This window comes from Stegostoma tigrinum, chromosome 16 (assembly GCF_030684315.1).
Source record: "Stegostoma tigrinum isolate sSteTig4 chromosome 16, sSteTig4.hap1, whole genome shotgun sequence".
Classification (NCBI taxonomy): domain Eukaryota; kingdom Metazoa; phylum Chordata; class Chondrichthyes; order Orectolobiformes; family Stegostomatidae; genus Stegostoma; species Stegostoma tigrinum.
The window spans coordinates 57603844-57626145 of NC_081369.1; the positions used below are offsets into that span (position 1 = coordinate 57603844).

General features: G+C 43.1%; 1 protein-coding gene across 2 annotated transcripts in view; it reads left to right on the forward strand.

Annotated features, from left to right (window-relative positions):
• The window catches only part of adamts18 (ADAM metallopeptidase with thrombospondin type 1 motif, 18), a 290884-nt gene that overhangs the window by 201204 nt on the left and 67378 nt on the right, over window positions 1–22302 (forward strand). For both annotated transcript variants that reach the window (XM_048547165.2, XM_048547166.2), the window contains one exon: window positions 20968–21109. In XM_048547165.2, the coding sequence (XP_048403122.1) occupies window positions 20968–21109 (142 nt within the window). The remainder of the gene's footprint in view (window positions 1–20967; window positions 21110–22302) is intronic.

The window sequence follows — 22302 nt, forward strand, 5'->3', positions numbered from 1 at the left end:
AAAATATGCTTATTCCGTATGTTTGAGAACTGGTTTCTTAACATTTGCTTATCTTAATGCAAAAAACAAACTGCTATTTCATAAAATGTATGACCCAAACATTTCAGGGTATGGATAGACAAATCAATGAAAGAGAGGAGGATTTCATTAACTGTGTGATGCGGCAACGCTCAGCATTCTGCCTCTCTCGATCTCTCTCTCTCTCTCTCTCTTTCTCTCTCTCCCTCTTCCTCTGTCTCTCTGTCTCTCTTTCTCTCACACATACAAATGCACATTTACACATACCTTCCATCTGTCTTTAAGAACTTGGATCTGGTGAAAAAAGAGTTTTATATATGTCTTCTGCAGTCCATTCCTCTCTTCAAGAATGATGAGATCTGAATCTCAACTATACATCCAGATTTAGTCCTTCAATTAAACAGTGTTGTCCATTTCTAAATTTCTGACCTTTGCTGCACTAGTTCTAGACTGAATGTGGAGTTCAAATTACAAACGTGAAAGGAAAATTGCTTGGTAAATCTCGCACTCCCAGTGGACATTGTCAGTCAAAAGATGGGTGACTGGAAGAATCAGAAAGAAAAACAGAAATTGCTGGGAAAGCTCAGTAGGTCTGGCAGCATCCATGGAGAGAAATGAGAGTTAATGTTTCAGGTCCAGTGACCCTTTGTCAGAACCAGAAATTTGCTTTTCTTGTTCTATTGCTAACGCATAAGTCCAGTTAGTGAGGATCGATACTAATGTCTGCTGTTGTGGATTCCAGTCCTCCATTGATGTTTTCTGTTTGTTCAGCGGAAACAAGATTCTGAGGGGAAAGATGTTTTTTCTTCTATGAACTCAAGACAGTTTAATGTCTGAGGGAGCATCATCCCAACTATCTTCAGACCAGGCTGTAAACCAATGATTACCATACATGTCGCCATTGTGACACCATTTTGAAGCTTGAAGATTGTTATAAACTCTCCATGAGTGGATGAGAGGACCTTTAAGAGTAAGGGGAAGGGAGTTGGCGATTGCTGCCTGTGACCTTGCCAGCCCAAAATTTCCTCTTGCAAACCCACTTCAGGAAGCCTCGCTGTAATCATTAAAAGAATATTTCCCAAAATGGGGAGGACTCAGAATCTTGGTGCTGTGGTTTGAAATTGGATAGTTTGCCTGATGGGAGATGAGGAAATGAAGGAGAGCTACCAGATTCTGGCAGCAGTGGGTGGGAGCAATGGTGATTTTCACCAATGATGCCATCCTCTTCACCAGAGCAATTTTGGGTTGAAGCAACTCAGTTACATCCTGGGGAGTTTTCAGCTCAAACATAGATCTCACTCATCACCAAAATCACTTGCATCCACCTTCAGAGCTGTTTGCGGAGACAGTATTTACACAGATCCTAAGAGGTCTCAGTTTCAAGAAGGATTTGGACGTAGTACTTGGAGTTAATGGGATCAAACGATATGGGTGGGGTTGGAAGAACAGGAACAGGCTACTGAGTTAGATGATCAGCCATGATCATAATGAATAGTGGAGAAAGCTTGAAGGGCTGAATGGTCTACTCCTGCTTCTATTTTCTATGTTTCTGTGTCAGGGCCAAGTGGAGGGAGAGGGCAAGGGTAAGTTTCTGGGAGGTAATCCAGGACAGATATTTACCCGGATGTGGACTATTAATTGGCCCCGTATTGTGCACACTGTCCTATCATGGACAGTGAGCTGGTTCGCAGTGTTGCCATTCCAGTCAGAGAGCTGTCAGCTATTGGCTCTCAGCAATCTCACATATGTAGGAAATACAATGTGTTTTAAATCAAGAGGAGCCCTCTGAGGCATAGCTTTCAACTCTTACCTCAGAGAGCACAGAAACGGACTCTTCACTCCCAGTCGCCCAAGCCAACAATGTTCCCAAACTAAACTAGCCCTACTTGCCTGCATTTGACCCATTTCTCTCCAAACCTTTCTGTTCAACCAAACATCTTTTAAACATTGTAACTGTACATGCATCCACCAGTTGTTCTGGCAATTCATTTCATACATGAACCACTTTCTGAGTTAAAAAAGATGCCCCTTTTTAAATCTTTCTTTTCTCAGCTTAAAAATATGCTCCCCAGTTTTGAACACCCCCAACTTAGGAAAAAGATTTTTGCTATTCACCTTATTTATGCCTCTGATGATTTTCGAAACTTCTGTAAGGTCAACCCTCAACCTCCTACATTCAAGTGAAAATATTCCCAGCCCATTTTTATAACTCAAAACTTCCATTCCTGGCAACTTTCTGGTAAATATCTTCTGACTCCTGTCCAGTTTAATAATATTCTTCTTCTAACAGGGCAATCAGAAATGCACACAGTACTCTTGAAGAGGCCTTTGCACAATCTCAATGTCCCAACTCCTATACCCAAAGGCCAGAACAATTGAAGGCAAGTGCGCTAAATGTGTTCTTAATACCCCTGTCCAGTTGTGGTGCAAATTTCAAGGAATTATATACCTGATCCTCTTGATCTCCCTCTTCTACAACACTATCTGGGGCCCTACTGTTAAATGTATAAGTCCTCCCCTTGTTTGTTTTCCCAAAATTCAATGCCTCACATTTATCCAAATTAAACTCTATCTGCCACTCCTCAGTCCATTGACCCAATTGATCAACATGTATTTGTAATCTTAGGTAACCTTCTTCACTGTCCAGTACATCACCAATTTTAGTGTCATTCCCGCACTTACTAACTATATCTCCTACATTCTCATCCAAATTACTTCTATAAATTACAAGCAAAAGTGGACTCAGCACCGATCTCTGTAAAACCTACGGTTCGTAGGACGCCTCCCTCTATCTTCTACAGTAAAGCCAATGTTGTATCCAATTGATAAGCCCACCATGAATCCCATGTGGTCGAACTTTACTATTAGTCTATCACACGCAAACGTATCAAAGGCTTTACTAAAGTCTGAACAAACAATGTCTGCAGCTTTGTCCTCATCAATCATTTTGGTTACTTCCTCAAAAAACTCAACCAAGTCCGAGAGAAGAAATCTACCCCAACCCCGCCCCAGCTCTCCAGAGAGAGGAGGCCTCCACTGTTAGATGAAATTTCACATTCAATCACGTCAGTCATTATTAGGACCAAAGATAACTGAAGATTTGATAAAAGGGGTAGATTTTAAAAAAAGGTCTCAAAAGTGGAGAGAGAGAGAGATGGGGAGAGCTTCACAAGTGGACATTAGGAGCCAAAGCTGCTGATGGTATGTTGCAGATAATCAGAGACATTGATCAGGCTAAAATTGAAAGAGTACAGCAAGCTCAGAGAGTTGGAGGGAGCAGGAGAATTTCAAATTCGAGGTGTTTGCAATGCGTAGAGTCAATATCGGGTGATAAGTGAAAACCTGGTTTGAGTGTATAATCCAAATTATAATGTAGGTTTGGTGACTTTCGCTGAAACATAGAAAAGTAGAAGATAGGAGCAGGAAGAGGCCATTCGACCCTTTGATCCTGCTCCACCATTCATCACAATCATAGCTGATCGTCCAACTCAGTAGCCTCATCCTGCTTTCTCCCCATAACCTTCCATCCCATTCGCTCCAAGTGCTATATCTAGTGGCTTCTTGAATACATTCAGTGTTTTGGCTTCAACAACTTCCTGTGGTAATGAATTCCACAGGCTCATCACTCTTTGGGTAAACTAACATAATTCCTGCTCTGTTCGACCTGAATGCTGTCCTACTCTGTGGCTTCTCATTGAAGTTTCTAAACCCCATTCGAATAACATTGCTGTTTTCAGCGCTCACTTGGGTTGCACGCTATCAGTGTGTCTTCACTCAGCTAGGTCTAATATTGTAACGCTGCAGTTCAGATTAGACAGTCACAGCAGCACAGGGTGGCATGCTATCCATTTTACAGACATGAAAAAGGGAAGAAAACAATTCTCTTGTTTATTTATAGTGTTAAAAGATTAGAGAAACAGAGGGAAGATAAAAGGTCTTTAGCCTGATACATCAATTACAAAATCTGTTTTCCATGTATTCTGAATTGATGTTACCTCACTGAATCTGAACATGTAAATATCAGTTCAGTGTCAGAAACAAATGGCGTATATTGTTACTGGTGGGGTGTTCAAGGGAAGCACCTCAAGAGCAAAGGGGAATAGGTTTCTTAGCAGAGTCCCTGGGCTGATATTTAATGCAAGGGGGACAGCTATAATGGTTCCTTCTGTCGGAGGAGCGGAGTAGTGTCGCATTTATCTGGCTACACTGATCCAGAGTGTTCACTTCTCTGTCTGAGGAAAGCTCTCTCCATGTTGATTGGTGAGGACCTATGTGGATGAGTTCTGCTCCTGACAGCTTTGACATATGTAGCACCAACAGAAGCCCCTCGGTCTCTCAAAGAGGTGCTTCCTCAGCGAGGGGTGCTCATAATTTTCATTTTCCTGAAAGCCTTCCCATCAGCCCATTGCCAGTGGTGGTGTTCTGAAGCTATGTGAATCTGGGCTTGCTGATAACTTCAGGGTCCTTCGCAGTCTCGTTGGAGCAGCTAATGATGGAGAAGTGATATGAAACTTTGCCACGAGCCCTGCATGCCCTGAGACAGACAGCTCTTTGACTTGACAGTTAAAAGAAAGAAATTGCATCTTTCCAGTGTGCTTCATAACCTCAGGTGCCCCATAGTAGTTTACAGCCAATAGACATTGTAATGTTGGGACCAGCAACAACTTAGTTAAGCATAGCAAGATACCCCAGCACCCCCCAATCCAAACAGTGATGTCACAACATTTTGATTCTTAGATTTAATCATCTTAGTAAGGTCGAAAGTTCAATGTGCTTTATTATGAGGTTATTAGACTTGCTAGAGATGATGTCACTTATTTATAAGTTTAAGCATTATTGTTTCTTTCATTTGTGTATTTTCTATCAGCCTCCAGGTCTGTGTGCACATGACGAAATGATGGTGAAGCCAGGACTGCCACAGAGTGGGAATGTGTTCAAGCCAATGTTGTTTGCCTGTTCTTACAATTATATATTAATGCTCTTGTTTGCTGTTCTTGTTCGCCTTGCTCAGAGAGACACGGGGAGAGATATTTCAAGAAACTTAGACACAAGCAGTTTGAAGTTCTGTCAATTGGGTGCTGTGACAGGGTGTTCTGTATATTACCCATCTTTGGTTCCAGGTGTTTAAGTGTAGGAGTTGGGAGGTCATGTTGTAGCTGTACAGGACACTAGTTTGACCACTTTTGGAATACTGCATTCAATTCTGGTCCTCTGCTTTAGGAAAGATGTTAGGGAACTTGAAAGGGTTCAGAAAATATTGACAAGAACATTGGCAGGTTGAAATGTTTGAGCGGTAGGGAGAGGTTCAATAGGCAGGGCCTGTTCTCCTTGGATCGTTGGAGACTTATGGATGTGACCTTAGAAAGTTTGTAAAATCATGAGGGGCATGGATAGGGCGAATATTCATTGTCTTTTCCCTAGGCCAGGGGAGTCCAAAACTAGAGGTCATAAGTTTAAGATGAGAGGGGTAAGATTTAAAAGGGACCTAAGAGGCAACTTTTTCACACAGAGGGTGGTGCGATGATAGAATGAGCTGCCAGAGGAAGTTGTAGAGTTTGATACAATTACAACATTTAAATGGCATCTCGTTGGGTATATGAATAGGAAGGTTTTAGAGGGAAGTGGACCAAATTCTGGCAAATGAGACAAGATTCATTTAGGATCAGAGATAATGGGAACTGCAGATGCTGGAGAATCCGAGATGACAAAATGTGAAGCTGGATGAACGCAGCAGGCCAAGCAGCGTCTTAGGAACACAAAAGCTGACGTTTCAGGCCTCAGCCCTTCATCAGAGGAGGGGGATGGGGAGAGGATTCTGAAATAAATCGGGAAGAGGGGGAGGCGGACCGTAGGTGAATGGAGGAGAAGATAGGTGGAGAGGAGAGTACAAGTGTGGAGGTAGGAAGGGGATAGGTCAGTCCGGGGAGGACAGACAGGTCAAGGGGGCGGGATGACGTTAGTAGGTAGGAAATGGAGGTGCAGCTTGAGGTGTGAGGAGGGGATAGGTGAGAGGAAGAACAGGTTAGGGAGGCAAATCAGCTCGACAGGCTTAATGTCCTCCTCGTGTTCCTTTGATAATCAACTTCCTCGTCCATAAAACAAATTGCTATCTCTGTTCCCAAAATTAGGATTCACCCTGCCTTTGAAGCATCTTGGGATAATTGCTTCCACTGTATCAAAGCCTTTCAGATAAAAATATGTTTTCCCTGCATTCAATCCCTGCTTTCCTTTGAAAATTATGATGATCTCTCCACAAAATGCAAAGGATGATGATACCATCACTAGGCTAGTGACTTACAGGTCCAGGCTATTGTTTCAGGAGCACAGAATTTACATTTGATTAATAAACCTAGAATTGATAGCTAGCCTCCCTGATGGTGACCATGAAGCTATTATCAATTGTTATGAAATTCCATCAGGTTCACTAATGTCCCAGAGGGAACGGAATCTGCCATTCCTTTCCAGTGTAGCTTGTGTGTGACTCCAGACCCGAAGTCATGTGATCAACTCTTATCTGTCCCCTGAAATGGCCGAGCAAGCACTCCGCTTCAGGGCAATTAGTGACGGGCAGCAAATGCTAGCTTTACCCACAAGACATGAAAGGATAAGGGAAAAGAAACTGCACTGACAGAATTAAACTGATGTAATGGACATGGATGCTATATATTTTTAAAATTTATATTTGGCTAAGATTCTTCACAAAGGATTTTTAGCTAAAATTGAGGTAGAGTTTCCTGTGTAGCCTGGACAGGAAACTTGTTGGGAAGTTTAAGATTGGGGTATATACTTATTCTTCTTTTGTTTTATGTGTGTTGGGTGGTGACTATTTGACTGCCCTCTATTGGTGACAGGAAACTCACTAGATCGCTGGCCAATCAGCTCACTGAGACCTGACAGGCGAGCAGGACGAGTGTCTCAATCTATTGCAGGCCTCAACCACGCAGAACCTGTTGGCCAGTCAGATCTGGGGAGCTTCTGGGCCCTAAAGCTCAACAGCCAAGGCCTGTGCCTCAGGAGATTCAGAAGGCAAGACCTTTTTACCTCCACCTTGCAGAGTGAGGGTTGTGCGGAAGTGGGATTGAGGGAGGTCAGTAGCAGGGGCATGGAGCAGCTGACACAGACTACCCCCGTGGCTCCGTTCATGTTTCCAATTGTGGCAATTGGAGGTCATTGCTTGGTTGGCAGGTCATCTTCCTCCACCCTTCCTGCCTGCTGATGTGGCAGCTGATCAGCGAGGTGGTGAGCTGAGCCCTTTAAATTAGCATTAATTTACCACTTAAAGAACTTAATTGGTGCTACCAGGGGAATTTGGAAATAGAGAATATAATGGCTGCAAATGTGACACAAAGCTTTGATGTATTTTAAGAAGGGACCAGCAATTCACAAGATGAATCTCATAAATGGGTTAAATGACAGAATTAGAGTTGATGCTGACGCGTTGGATGTATGGTGGGACAGAGTGGTGGAGCATTCAAAATAGTGCAACACAATTGAAGGGGAGATCTTTTGTTAAGAATTTACATTCTGGCTGCTTTACACTAAAAAGTATTTTGCAGTTTTAAAAAAAAATGATCAAAAGACGATCAGGATGCTGGGCCTGGCCATTTGTGGGACAACATACTGAGCTTGGAGAATGGATATTGATGTATAATTAAAGGATGATATGAAGGTAATTTTAAAATGTATTTATTCATGGACATGATTGTCTATTACCCATCCTTAATTGTCTAGAGGGCAGTTAAGAGTCAACCACATTGCTGTGGATCTGGAGTCACATGTCAGCCTGAACAGGTAAGGATGAAGCTCTGAAGGACATTAGTAAACTAGATGAGTTTTTAAATAACAAGCAGCAGTGGTCACACGGTTGCCATTGGACTGAAATATTTTTAATTCCACATTTTTTAATTCAAGTTTCACCATCTGGCTTGATGGAATTGAATTCATGTCCACACAACACTGGATTGGAGTTCTAGATCCCCCAATCTAGTAACATTACCACTGCACCAACTCCCCATCAGAGATCATACTTCTGTTATGGAACTTTGCTGAACCATGGTCCCCATCAGCCCACAAGTAAGCTGTGACTATCCAGTACCTTAATACTCAACCTCTGAGATATGTTTCACACTCTCACTTTGACAACCACACTGGGTTTTCCTATGATGGCTCTTATGATTGACCATGAGAACAGATTCTAAATGATATCAGTTTTCCTGCCCTCGTCCAATTGGGGAATGAGACTGGCTGGAGTGAGAACTGGAATGAATTCCATTTTTGATGTGTAGACATGACAAATTAATATCCATATTCAATCAATGCTTTTATAACTGAAGCAACTATATGTTTTTACTTTAGTTCATTCACGGGATGAGGGCATTGATGGCCAGGCCAGTGTTCATTGCCCATTCCTATTGCCCAGAGAGCAATGCCAAGGGTCTGCAGTCACATGTAGGCCTGACCAAGTAAGAACGACACACTGGAGACAGTGAAGAATGTTCTCTAAGTTTACAAAGGGGTCCTGATCAAATGGGTCAATGTGCTGAAAAATGGCAGATGGAGTTCAATCTGGATCAATGCGAGGTATTGCATTTTGGCACAACAAACAGAGATGGAGCAAAGAACATTACAGCACAGTACAGGTCCTTCGGCCCTTGATGTTGTGCCGACCTGTCATACTGATCTGAAGCCCATTAGGGATTATACAATTAGGCAGGATGGTTAAAAAGGCATTTCGCATACTTGCCTCCATTGCTCAGCCCTTTGAGTATAGGAGTTGAGAAGCCATGTTGAGGTTGTACAGGCCATTGGTGAAAGCTCCTTTAGAGTACTGTGTCCAGCTCTGGCCACACAGTTATAAGGAGGATATTATTAAGTTGGAGAAGGCTCAGTAATATTTACCAGGATGTTACCAGGTATGGAAGGTTTGAGTTATAAAGTAAGGCTGGATAGGTTAGGACATATTTCACTGGAATGTGGGGGACTGAGAGGTGACCTTATAGAAGTTTATACAACAATGAGGGGTATAGATAGAGATAATCGTAGTTGTCTTTTCCCTAGGATGGGGGATTTCAAGACTACGGGGCACATTTTTAAGATGAGAGGAGGGAGATTTAAAAAAGACATGAGGAGCAATTTTTTAACACAGAGGATGGTTCATGTGCCGAGTGAATTTCCTGAGTATGTGGTGGATGCGGGTACAATTACCACATGTAAAAGACATTTGGATAAGTATGTGAATAGGAAAGGTTTGATGAGATATGAGCCAACAGCAGGGACTAATTTAGTTTGGGATTATGTTAGGCATGGACTGGTTGGACCGAAGAGTCTGGTTCTGTGCTGAATGACTCTGACTCTATGATTTCCCTCATTAAAGAGCGGCAGTGAACCACATGGGTTTTCCCTGACAATTGGCGACGGTTTCCTGGTCATCATTAGATTTTGCATATTTGTTTTTAAAACAATGCGTTCAAATTCCATCGTGGCAGGTTTTGAACCCAGGTTCTAAGGGTTTATGATGTGGTGATAATACCACTAGACCATTACCTCCCCTAATCATGAGGTTATATAAGTATATGACCATATAATCAATTTTTTATGTTGATGCTTCAGTGATGCGTGTTGGTTGGAACATCTAGAGTAACTGTTTAGCTCCCCCACACAAATTTTCACACATCCGCCCCAGCAGGTTGATGGACCTCAGTGAAGCTCCAGCTGTACAATACTCCTTCTCCACTTACACTGATGTATCAGCCTTGATTTCTGTACTTCACTCCTGGAGTGGGTCTTGAACCCAGAACCTTGTGGTATAGAAGCAGTCATATTACCCGCAGAACTACAGTTTACAGAGGATTGAATGGGCTCAAGGGTCTCCTCCTGCACTATGGTGACTCTATGAATATCACATCCTCGTGTACCTCGACTTACAATCAGCTCAGTGTGTTATTTCAGCAGAAAGGGTGCCAGGCAGCAGGAGATTAGACTGAGACCCTCAGTGTTTATGTGGCTCAGTCTCGCATGAAGTATCGTATTCAGCAAGAGAATTGACATGGAAGTTGAGGGGAGTCAGGAATTTTGCTCATGATACATAAAAAAAATTAAAAGCTTTTATTTTAAAAGATAAACAGAATGAAGTGCCTCCAGAAGATAGTCTTTGAGTGCTGCATATGAGAAGGGAGATAGCTGGACATGTTCTGTCAGAGGCCATCACTTCTCTGGAGAGTTTTGTGTGGAGGACTGATGTTTGTACAAGTGTTCAAGATATAAGCTGCAATAAAGTGCTTTGCCTCTCAAGTAGTATGCAGTGTTTGAAGTCGCTTGTCAGGCCATCTGGAGTGCAGCATCCAAACACATTTCTTAATGGGTGTGCCCTGCAGGTCTGTCTCAAGTGGGTTGTCACATGCAGCTATGATGGGATGCAGAGGGTAGGAATCTCCAAAGTAACCATTCTAAAAGAATGTCAGCTTCACTGAGTAAAGTAGAGTTGAGGATGGGGGTGGGGGCAGGGGTTGGTGGAGAATGGTCAGGCGGGAAGCACTGAAAAAGCACAACTCGGAAACCACTGATCTTTGAGCTATGCTGTGATGTCAGTGCTACATCCATAGCCTCTTCTCTTTCAAACATGTGAGGGCCCCCTCTCACAACCTGGTCCCTTTAGGCTTCAAGCCATCCTGCATCACCAGGAGGTTTTAATGATGAAGGGTGAGATAAGACTTTTGAGGGTCTTAGTGGAGGACCTCTCTTGGTGATTCAAGAGAACCTTACCTCTCCTTCGTCTTCTCTCCCACTCTGTCATATAACCTCACTTCGAGTTGATGCCTTCATAATATCGCCAAAAGAAAATACATGAAGCATCTGTCAGGTGCTAATTCCTCTTGGAAATCCCAGCACAAAGTGGCCTATTCTGAGTAGGTACTTGACAATTCTTCTTTTCCCTTATATTGCCGACGCTTTGAAACTTGATATTTGAAGCACGGCAGATGCACACTATCTCGTGTCTGGAAAGATCAATACATCTTGATCATCAAAACAAATGGAAGTTATGTGGCTGTTGCCTTTTTCGCCTGGTGTACGGCATCTGGAGTCCCGGTCCTTTGACAGGATTCAAAACTTTCCTTGTACTGGCACAATTAAATATCAATAATTGATCACTTTTTTCTGTGAATTGATTAAATGAATTAAGGGAGCACAATGTTTCCATTACTGTACTATAACCTCGAGACCTAGACTCATGATTAAGGGAAACTAAGTTCAAATCTTACTGTTTTACAGAATTTTAATAAAAGCTGTGGAAATATGAAGGTGCTGTATTAGCAAAAGTGACCATGAAGCTGACGGATGGTTGTACACCCTATTTGACTCATTAATGTAGTTTTAGGTAGAAAACCTGGCTCCGACACCCAGTTCGCCTTTTGCTTGTACAAACACAGAAGCTACTGGAGGAAATCAGCAGGCCTGGTGGCATCCGTGAGGAGAGAAACAAAGCTAACATTTCGATTTGATATGACTCTTCTTCAGAATTTCCCCATAGATGCTGCCAGAACTGCATTGTGAGGGAGCTCTGAATTAGTTAAATTAAACTGGGTAGCTTGGATGGCCAGACTGCTGGTATGCAGTTCTGAGTAACACCAACAGTGTGGGTTCAAATTCCCACACTGCCTGAGGTTACAAGGAAGGACTCTCCTTCTCAGCTTTGCCCATTGCCTGAGGAGGTGGTGACTCCAGGTTAAACCAGCACTAATTGACTCCCGTGGCTGTCTGTGTGGGGTTTGCGCGTTCTCTCCGTGGCTGTATGGGTTTCCTCCGTGTGCTCCGGTTTCCTCTCTCAGTCCAAAGCTGGGTATGCTAGATGGATTGGCTATGCTAATTTGCCCGTAGTGTTCAGAGAGGTATAGATTAGGTGGGTGAGAGCGGGTTATATGGGTCTGGGTGGGATGCTTTGAGGTTCGATATGGACTGGTTGGGCCGAAGGGCTTGTTTCCACACTGTAGGGATTCTATGATTTTATGATTCTCACTCGAATGAGAGAGCAGCCTTATAGTCTGGGAGAACCAAAGTGGTTTTATTTTCATGTGTGATTTAACTCCTCATGCTCCTATAGCTGCTCCTTAATTTCCCTCTGAAGTAGCTGAACAATGAATCAGATGGATCAAACCACTAGTCATTCGAGAATTAATGTCTCAAGATAATTTGTTAGGAATAGTCAACCAATGACACCCTTGTCAGTAATGTCTACATCCCACAAAGGATTTTATTTTTACCATGGGATGTGAGGATCTCTTGTGGGGCAGCAATTGTTGCTGATCCCTATTTGCCCATGAACAGAATGGCTTGCTCGCCCATACCAAGGGACGTTTAAGAATCACCCATGCTTCTGTGGTCTGAATCACATGTAGCCAGACCAAATAAGTCCCTTCATTAAAGGATATTGGTGAACCAGGTAGGGTTTTTACAACAATCAATGACGTCATTATTGAGTAGCTTTCAAACTCATTTATTTATTGAATTGTCTTGGTAGGATTTGAACCCATGTCCTTAGAGCATTCGGACTGGGCCTATAGATTACCAGTGAAGTGCTGGTTCCATTGCAACAAAATCTTCTCCAATATATTATGTTTAATATTTTGTCCGAGGCAAAGAGAACGTATGTAACATAGAAGTAAGCAATTCAACCCAACTTATCAGCGTATATATGGTGTCCTCACAAACCCCTCCCTCATAGAACTTAGAACGGTACAACACAGTACAGGCCCTTCAGTCCACGATGTTGTGCCAAACTGTTATCCTAAACCGAAGGTCTATCTAACCTCCACCTCTACCTTATACTGTCATCCATATGCCGACCTAATTACTGCTTAAATGCCCCTAATGAAGCTGACTCCACTACCCTCTCCGGCGATGCATTCCACGCCCCCCACCACTCTCTGAGTAATGTACATGATTCTCTGAGTCATGTATATATCAAGCCTCCCCTAAAATGCTACTTTGCTATTCAGCTGATGTGGTAGCAGGTCCCACAATCTTAGCACTCTGTAGCTGAAGTTCTCAATGACTGCAGACTGTTCCACAGTTGGGACGTTATAAGCAGTTTTGGCCTCCTTATCCAAAGAAGGATGTTCGAGCTATGGAGGGAGTGTAAACAAGGCTTGTCAGGCTGATTCCTGAAATGGCAGAACTGACATATGAAGTGATGATCAGTTAGGACTGTATTCACTGGAGTTTAGAAGAATTAGGGAGAATCTCAAAGAAATCTTTAAAATTCTAACATGGTGAGACAAGGTAAAAGCAGGATATTCTGATGACTGGGGAGTCACAGCTTAAAGGTACAGGGCCAGCCATTTCAGACTGAGGTAAGGGAAATATCTTCAACCCAAGAGTGGTGAGCCTGAGGATTTATCTTTCACAGAAAGCAGTTGAAGCCAAACATTGTGTGTTTTAAAGAAGAAGCCAGATGTACCTCTTAGGGCAGTGGTAACAGAACTGGATCAGTAATCTACAGACCCAGGTTAAGGGCAGAAAGCAGGAACGGGGCACTGATTTGGGTGATCAGCTACAAACATATTGCATGGCAGAGCGGGTTCAAAGGGCCAAATGGCCAACTGCTGCAATTTTATATGTTTCTGTTTCTATGACAGTGACAAAGCAAAACCCAAACTTCTCAGCTACTTTTCAAGTTGAGCTGAGGATCATTGGATTGTGACTTGCAGCAACAACCTTTGCCTGGCTTTCATTCTACTGTCTAGCCCAAGGCATTCAGAGGGTGAGGGACAAAGCAATTCTAGCACATCTGCTGATTAAGGGAATGGCCCACCTTGAAGAGATAATTAAACATGAGCAACAAGTTACTTACTTGGGAAATTGCTGCTGTCTCATTGTCTACATCTTGTGCCTTAAGCTAAACTCTCAAAGCAGGGCTTCATCCAGAATGCACACTTGGGAAAACAAATAGAGGGAGCTGCCTCATTCCAATCCCACAGTGTGTGTACATCAGGATTTAGGAAGCTGTAAAATTTATTGCACTGAAATTCTGTGGTCAAGAGGGCAACATTTTGTGTTTAATGTTAGTCTTTGACATATAAAGGCAGATGTGCAAGACGCTTATCATGGGTTTGATAATACTGAAGTAAACTTGTTATAATGGCAACCATAAAGTTTTGAAAGAGCTGATAACTGGTCAGAACCTTCTGGAAGGCTTGGGCCATAGGAGACGACAGCTCGGAGCCTGAAACAGATTCTGTTTACAATTTCTTTCAGGAGTGAGAAACAGTGAAGAATTGAAGCAGATAGATGGCTAAGCCTTTCTCTGTAATGTAAAAAGATGGGAGAAAGGTTAAGGGACAGAAAAGGCTAAATTGCTAATCTCTTGCAGCCTTATAGTAACTTCTTATCATTGCATTCTGCTGGATTTTGAAATGCCAGCTCTCAGACAGTAAGATGTTACAGACTGCTCCTGCCTATTGCATATCAGTGCCATGTCTGGTCTCATTGGCCTTTCCCTGGCTATGTTGGATTCAGGAGAAAATTGTGGCTCTCCCAAAGTAATTTGCTGCAGTCCGCATGTTCAAGGACATTGGCATCAGTTTTGGACCCAGGGGGATCTGTACCGTTGGGATGGTCGCCACCTGAGCCGATCTGGAACCAGTGTTCTAGCGAAAAGGATAAATAAGGTGGTCAGTAGGACTTTAAACTAGTGAGTCAGGGGGAAGGGAAAGTGAAAGAGACAGGGGGTAATGGAGTTAAGTGGAAAGATAAGCAACAGGATAGCATGTGTACAGGTGGAGTTAAGCTCGAGGCAGACTAGGAATACAGCAAAAAGGAAGGATAGCTTAAGACATCTTGAGATTTCCAACCTCTCTAATAATGACAAGAAAGCTAGCATTAAGACACTTTATCCAAATGCTCGTAGTATTCACAACAAAGTAGATGAATTAACAGCACAAATCCTCTTGAATGATTATGATGTGGTAGGCATCACAGAGACATGGTTGCAGGGAGCTCAGGACTGGCAGTTAAACATCCAAGGATTCACAACATATCGAAAAGACAGGGAGGTGGGCAGAGGGGGTGGGGTTGCCTTGTTAGTTAAGAATGGAATTAAATCTATGGCACTGAATGACAAAGGGTCGGAAGATGTGGAGTCTGTGTGGGTGGAATTGAGGAACCACAAAGGCAAAAAAACTATAATTGGAGTTATGTACAGACCTCCTAACAGTGATCAGGACCGGGGTGCAAGATGCACCGAGAAATAGATAGGGCACGTCAGAAAGGCAAGGTCACGGTGATCATGGGGGACTTCAATATGCAGGTGGATTGGGTGAATAATGTTGCTGGTGGATCCAAAGAAAAAGAATTCATGGAATGTTTGCAGGATGGCTTTTTGGAACAGCTTGTGATGGAGCCCACAAGGGAGCAGGCCATTCTGGACTTAGTGCTGTGTAATGAGCCAGACTTTATAAAAGACCTTAAAATAAGGGAACACTTAGGAGACAGCGATCATAATATGGTAGAGTTCAGTCTGCAGTTTGAAAGAGAGAAGGCAAAATCGGATGTAATGGTGTTACAGTTAAATAAAGGTAATTACAGTGGCATGAGAGAGGAATTGACGAAAATCGACTGGAAGCAGAGCCTAATGGGGAAGACAGTAGACCAACATGGCAGGAGTTTATAGGTGTAATTGAGGACACAGTACAGAGGTTCAGCCCAAAGAAAAGAACGATTATCCGGGGTGGGATTAGACAGCCTTAGCTGACAAAGGACGTCATAAAATATATCAAAGAAAAAGAGATAGCCTATAAAGTGGCCAAGAACACTGGGAAATCAGAAGATTGGGAAGGCTACAAAGGCCGACAGAGGATAACAAAGAGAGCAATAAGGAAGGAGAAGATCAAATATGAAGGTAGGCTAGCTAGTAACATTAGAAATGATAGTAAAAGCTTCTTTCAATACATAAGAAACAAACAAGAGGCAAAAGTAGATATTGGGCTGCTCCAAGTTGATGCTGGAAGGCTAGTGATGGGAGATAAGGAAATAGCTGAAGAACTTAATAAGCACTTTGCGTCAGTCTTCGCAGTGGAAGACATGAGTAGTATGCCAACAATTAGGGAGAGCCAGGGGGCAGAGTTGAGTACGGTAGGCATTACAAAAGAGAAAGTGCTAGAAAAGCTAAAGGGTCTAAAAATTGATAAATCTCCTGGCCCCGATGGGCTACATCTAAGAGTTCTGAGGGAGGAGGCTGAGGAAATAGCGGAGGCTTTGGTCGTGATCTTTCAAAAGTCACTGGAGTCAGGGAAAGTACCAGATGATTGGAAAATTGCTGTTGTAACTCTCTTGTTTAAGAAAGGATCAAGGCAAAAGATGGAAAATTATAGGCCAATTAGCCTAACCTCGGTAGTTGGTAAAATTCTAGAATCCATTGTCAAGGATGAGATTTCTAAACTCCTGGAAGTGCAGGGTCAGATTAAAACAAGTCAGCATGGTTTTTGTAAGGGGAGGTCATGCCTGACAAACCTGTTAGAATTCTTTGAAGAGGTAACAAGTATGTTAGACCAGGGAAACCCAGTAGATGTTATCTATCTAGACTTCCAAAAGGCCTTTGATACAGTGCCTCACGGGAGGCTGCTGAGCAAGGTGAGTGCCCATGGTGTTCGAGGTGAGCTACTGGCTTGGATTGAGGATTGGCTGTCTGACAGAAGGCAGAGAGTTGGGATAAAAGGCTCTTTTTCGGAATGGCAACCGGTGACGAGTGGTGTCCCGCAGGGTTCAGTGTTGGGGCCACAGCTGTTCACCTTATATATTAATGATCTGGATGAAGGGACTGGGGGCATTCTGGCAAAGTTTGTTGATGATACGAAGTTAGGTGGACAGACAGGTAGTACTGAGGAAGTGGGGAAGCTGCAGAGAGATTTAGACAGTTTAGGAGAGTGGTCCATGAAATGGCTGATGAAATTCAATGTGAGTAAATGTGAGGTTTTGCAATTTGGAAAAAAGAATACAGGCATGGACTATTTTCTAAATGGTGAGAAAATTCGCAAATCAGAAGTGCAAAGGGAGTGTTGTCCCAGGATTCTCTAAAGTTTAACTTGCAGGTAGAGCCCGTAATTAAGAAAGCAAATGTAATGTTGTCGTTTATCTCAAGAGGGTTGGAACATAAAAGCAGTGATATGCTTGTGAGGCTTTATAAGGCTCTAGTTAGGCCCCATTTAGAATACTGTGTCCAATTTTGGGCCCCACACCTCAGGAAGGATATACTAGCCTGGAGCGTGTCCAGCGGAGATTCACACAGATGATCCCTGGAATGGTAGGTTTAACATTGATGAATGGCTAAGGATCCTGGGATTGTACTCATTACAGTTTAGAAGGTCGAGGGGAGATCTAATAGAAACTTACAAGATAATGTCTGGTTTAGAAGGGGTGGACGCTAGGAAGTTGTTTCCATTAGGCGGGGAGACTAGGACCCGTGGGCACAGCCTTAAAATTAGAGGGGGTAAATTTAAAACCGAAATGAGATGACATTTCTTCAGCCAGAGATTGTTGGGCTTGTGGAATTCATTGCCGCAGAGTGCAGTGGAGGCCGGGACGTTGGATGCCTTCAAGGCAGAGATTGACAAATTCTTGATCTCAAAAGGAATCAAGGGCTACGGGGAGAATGCAGGGAAGTGGTGTTGAAATGCCCATCAGTCATGATTTAAATGGCAGAGTGGACTTGATGGGCCAAATGGCCTTACTTCCACTCCTATGTCTTATGGTCTTATGGTCTTGTGGATATTTCCATGAAATTTTCATCAGTAGCACCTTCTAAACCCATGACCTTCACACCTGAAAGGACAAGAGCAGCTGATATGTGGAACACCACCATTTGCAAGTTATCCTTCAAACCACATACTATCCTGACTTGGACCGACATCATTGTTCCTTCACTATCGCTGGCTCAAAATCCTGGAACTACCTTCTGAACAGATCTGTTTTCTACCTGTTAATAATTTCTGAATTTGCACCAGACCTATGGTCACTAAAAAGTTTCAGGGCTATCTAAACTTTCAGAACAACTGCAACTCTCACCCCTTCATTCTGGTTGGATTTGAATTTGGATTTTAAAGGAAATATGTCAGTTTCTGACCCACCATTCTCTTTAGCTTTCCTACATCTTTGTGCGCACCTTTCCAAACAATGACATTGCTGATGTGTACTGAATTAATGGGGGGGTCAGTTAGCTTAGTTAGCTGGGGAGCAGCTGGTTTGTGACCCAGACTGACACCAAAAGCATGGGTTCGATTCCTAAAATCATCAGCAAGGTCATGCCTTCTCTACCTCTCCCCTCACCTGAGGCATACCTCAGTTTAAACCACCATCAGTTGTCATTGTTCAATGAAACAGCAACACTATAGCTCTTTGGGACGATGGCAACTTTGCTTCCTGGAGTAAGACAGGAGTTTCAATAGTTGGAGAGCAAATTGGATATGGAGAAAGAACAGTGGGTGTGTGAATAATGGTTCTGATCTCCAGAAGATTTGGTGCAGATCTTGCTAGACCAGTTCATATTCTCTGTCCTGGCTTAGTCTAATTCTAGACTTTAATTAACTATGCAATTTTCACAAGAAGAAATAAGAGCGTTTATTTTTAGAAAGCAACTGGATATTTTTTCAGCCCATGAAGTATTTTTGAAGTGGAGTAGCTGGTGTGTTGCAGCGAATGAGGTGGCCAGATTTGTACACAACAAGCTCCCACAAAGAACAAAAATAGATTGACCAGCTAATCTATTTTGTATGATGTTGATTTAAGAGGTAAATATTGACGAGGTCACCAGGGGTAACTATGCTGCTCTCCTTTGGGAATCTTTTACAACCAAGTGAGCAGGCACGTTGGTCTGACATCTGACCTGAAAGCTGGCACCTCTTGGAGTGCCAGCCTTAGCTTTTGTGTTCAAGTCCTGAAACCACAAACTTGTTTTACGCAAAAGTAGAATGTTAACAAATGAACCACAGAGGCCAATTGGGGATTTTGAAGCTGGGCAGTGTAAGAATGAATGTTGCCAGTTTACAGCCAATTGGCAGCTAAAGCACAGATCGAGAATCAAAATTAACCTTAACACTTCCTCCACCGCACTCTCATAACTTGTTATGCCCTTGAGTCCATTTGATTGATTATTTAGATTTGGCAAATATTTATAGGCAATGTCAGTGGCACAGGCACTGCATATTTCTGATCCCACAAGAGTACATGGTAGAATTCTTCCAAGTTCAATGGGGACACACAACACTAATTTTGACGACAATGCATGAATTCTCACCATGATCCAGTGAATAAGGAACATGCTTTATCACCGCTTGGAAATGAATGCATGCGTACGTTATGCTGGGACTGTATTAAATGTTTCATTGGCTGCAGCCAGAGAATTATGTGATGTTCTGGAATTCACATCGTGTATGGATTCTATAAGAGTGCAGATAAGATTTACCAAGATGTTGCCTGGGCTGAAGAGTTTTGGTTATGAAGTGAGATTGAGTAGACTGGGAATAATGGGAACTGCAGATGCTGGAGAATCCGAGATAACAAAGTGTGGAGCTGGATGAACACAGCAGGCCAAGCAGCATCTCAAGAGCATAAAAGCTGGCGTTTCGAGCATAGACCCTTCATCAGAATGGGTCTTTCCTGATGAAGGGTCTAGGCCCGAAACGTCAGCTTTTATGCCCCTAAGATGCTGCTTGGCCTGCTGTGTTCATCCAGCTCCACACTTTGTTATCTTGAGTAGACTGAGGTTGCTTTCCCTGGAGCAGAAGAGATGAAGAGGGGACTTGATTGAGATGGATAAAATTATGAGGGGTTTAGATGGGAAAAAGAAATTTCCTTGGTGGAGGAATTAAAGACCGGGGGCATAAATTTAACGTAAAGTGGATGAAGTTTAGAGGGGATGTGAGGAAAGGTTTTTTTTCCCCAGAGCAGTGGGAGTCTGGAACTGACTGCCAGTAAGGGTGGTAGAGGCAGAAACCCTCACAACATTGAAAAAGTATTGGATCTGCACCTGCAATGTCAAGGCATGCAAGACTGTGGCACAAGTTCAGGGAAATGAGATTAGAATTGTTAGGTGAGGTAACGTCGGAGCATCAGAGGAGCAGGAAAGTTAATGTTTTGGGTCGGGACCTCTGAAGAAGAGTCCCAACCCGAAATGTCAGATTTCCTACTCCTCTGATGCTGCTTGGCCTGCTGTGCTCCTCCAGCTCTACACTGTGCTATCTCTGACTCCAGCATCGGCAGCTCTTACTATCTCTTAGAATAGTTAGGTGTCCTTTTTTTTGGCTGGTGCAGACTCAGTGGACCAAACAGCCTTTTTCTGAGCTGTAGACCTGTATGACTCCATAACATTTTCACACACCCACACTTGTACAGAAATGTATACATGCACATGCGCTCACCAACATGGGCATGTTATATTTTTCCTTTATTGCAAGAGGAATTGAGTCGAGAGGTAAATAACGGTAGGTTTTCCTGCACCCGTGGACTGCGATGGTTCAAGAAGGCAGCTCGCTGCCACCTCCCCAATGGGCAACTAATGGTGGGGAATAAATGCTGGACCAGCCAATGATGACCACAGCCCAGGAATGATTAAAAAAAATGTAATTTTGTTTTGAAGATTGTGTGAACCTCCTTCAATGACCCTTCGAGGCTTTACATTCCAAATCAACTCTTGTAAAAAATATTGTCTGCTTGCATCTTCATTTTTTAGTCAATTAATTTAAACCTGTCCCCTTTGGTTGCTAACAGTGCTGCCATAAGCAATGACTTTCCCCTGTCTACACTGTCAAAACTGTTTACAAATTAGAATGCCTCTAATAAATATCCTGCTGAGTTTCAATGTAATTTTCCTTGTGGAGGGCAGTAACTGACAATGAACCTATTCAATGTGTCTTTCTTCCCCTCTTAACCCCCTCCTGCCCCACCCCAATTCTTACATTTCAGATCCTTTTACAAGGCAAAAATCCAGGTATTGCCTGGGAGTACACATTGCCAATTGCTGCTAATGAAAGCAAGACCACTGTTCGGAAACACAACTACACCTGGGTGGTCATGCGATCAGGTTGCTCGGCATCATGTGCAGGAGGTGAGTAATTTTCCTGTTCATTTGACGAGAAGAAACTGTTTTGCGCCCCCCCCCCCCCCAGAGAGGGCGAGATACAAGGGGCGATTTTCAGCTGAAGAGTGTGATTTGGCCCTTTTGTAACTTGTAGCTCGCTCGGCAGAACCAGGCCACTGTGTGTTTCCATAAATATCGGTATTGCCACCTGTAAGCCACAGGCCAGGCTTAGGATAGCCACATGACAACAGAAAATGCAGTAATTTTCATCTTTTGTTGTAACCCTGCAAATGTTTTGAGTTTGTTTCTTTCAGACAATGTTTTAGACTTTACAGCTCCGTTGCACGGTGTTCATAGAATCATAGATTCCCTGCAGTGTGGAAGCAGGTCATCCAGTCCATAGAGTTCACACCAATCCTCCGAAGTGCGCCCTACCAAGATACGCTCCCTACCTTATCCCTGTAACCCTGCATTTCCCATGGCCAATGCACCTAACCTGCACATCTTTGGACCTGTGAGAGGAAATTGTGCTAACTCCACACAGACAGACACCTGAGACTGGAATCGAACCCGGTTCCTGGCACTGTGAGGTGTCACCAAGAACTACTGTAGTCCATGGGGTGTAGGTACTTGTACAAAGCCATTAGGAGGGAAGTATCAGGACTTTGGCCCAGTGACACTGAAGAAATGGGATATATTTCCAAGTCAGGATAGTGAGTGGCCAGGGGGAGAAATTGCATGGGTTGATGATGTTCCCATGCAGCTGCTCTCCTTGAACTTTTAACTGTCTTGTTGACTTGCTGCAGTGAACCCTGTAGATGGTACACACTGTTGGCACTATGCATCCTTGAGTTTACGTGACTAAGGGATTAGCTGTTTAGCTATTTGGAGTGTTTGAGGTGAGTGAAAAAGATGACAGCATGGATAAAGTTCCCAAGTGGAAGGATAATACTAAAATGAGGAATTTTCTTTTCAGGGATGAAGCCAGGAAGGACACAGAAGATAGTGGAAGTCAGAGTAAGATTTTCCCCCAAAGTGTTAGGTCAATTTAAAATTTCAAAACTTAAAGAGCCATTCATCCTAATTTTAAAAGCAGGGCAAAGTACAAATTAGTTGGTACTTCTTTCTCTTGTGAGTCTTCACTCATAGAAACCACTCGGATCCTGATACAGCTCAAAATTTGCCGTTGGATATTGTGCAGTGTTTATCCCATGTTGGTG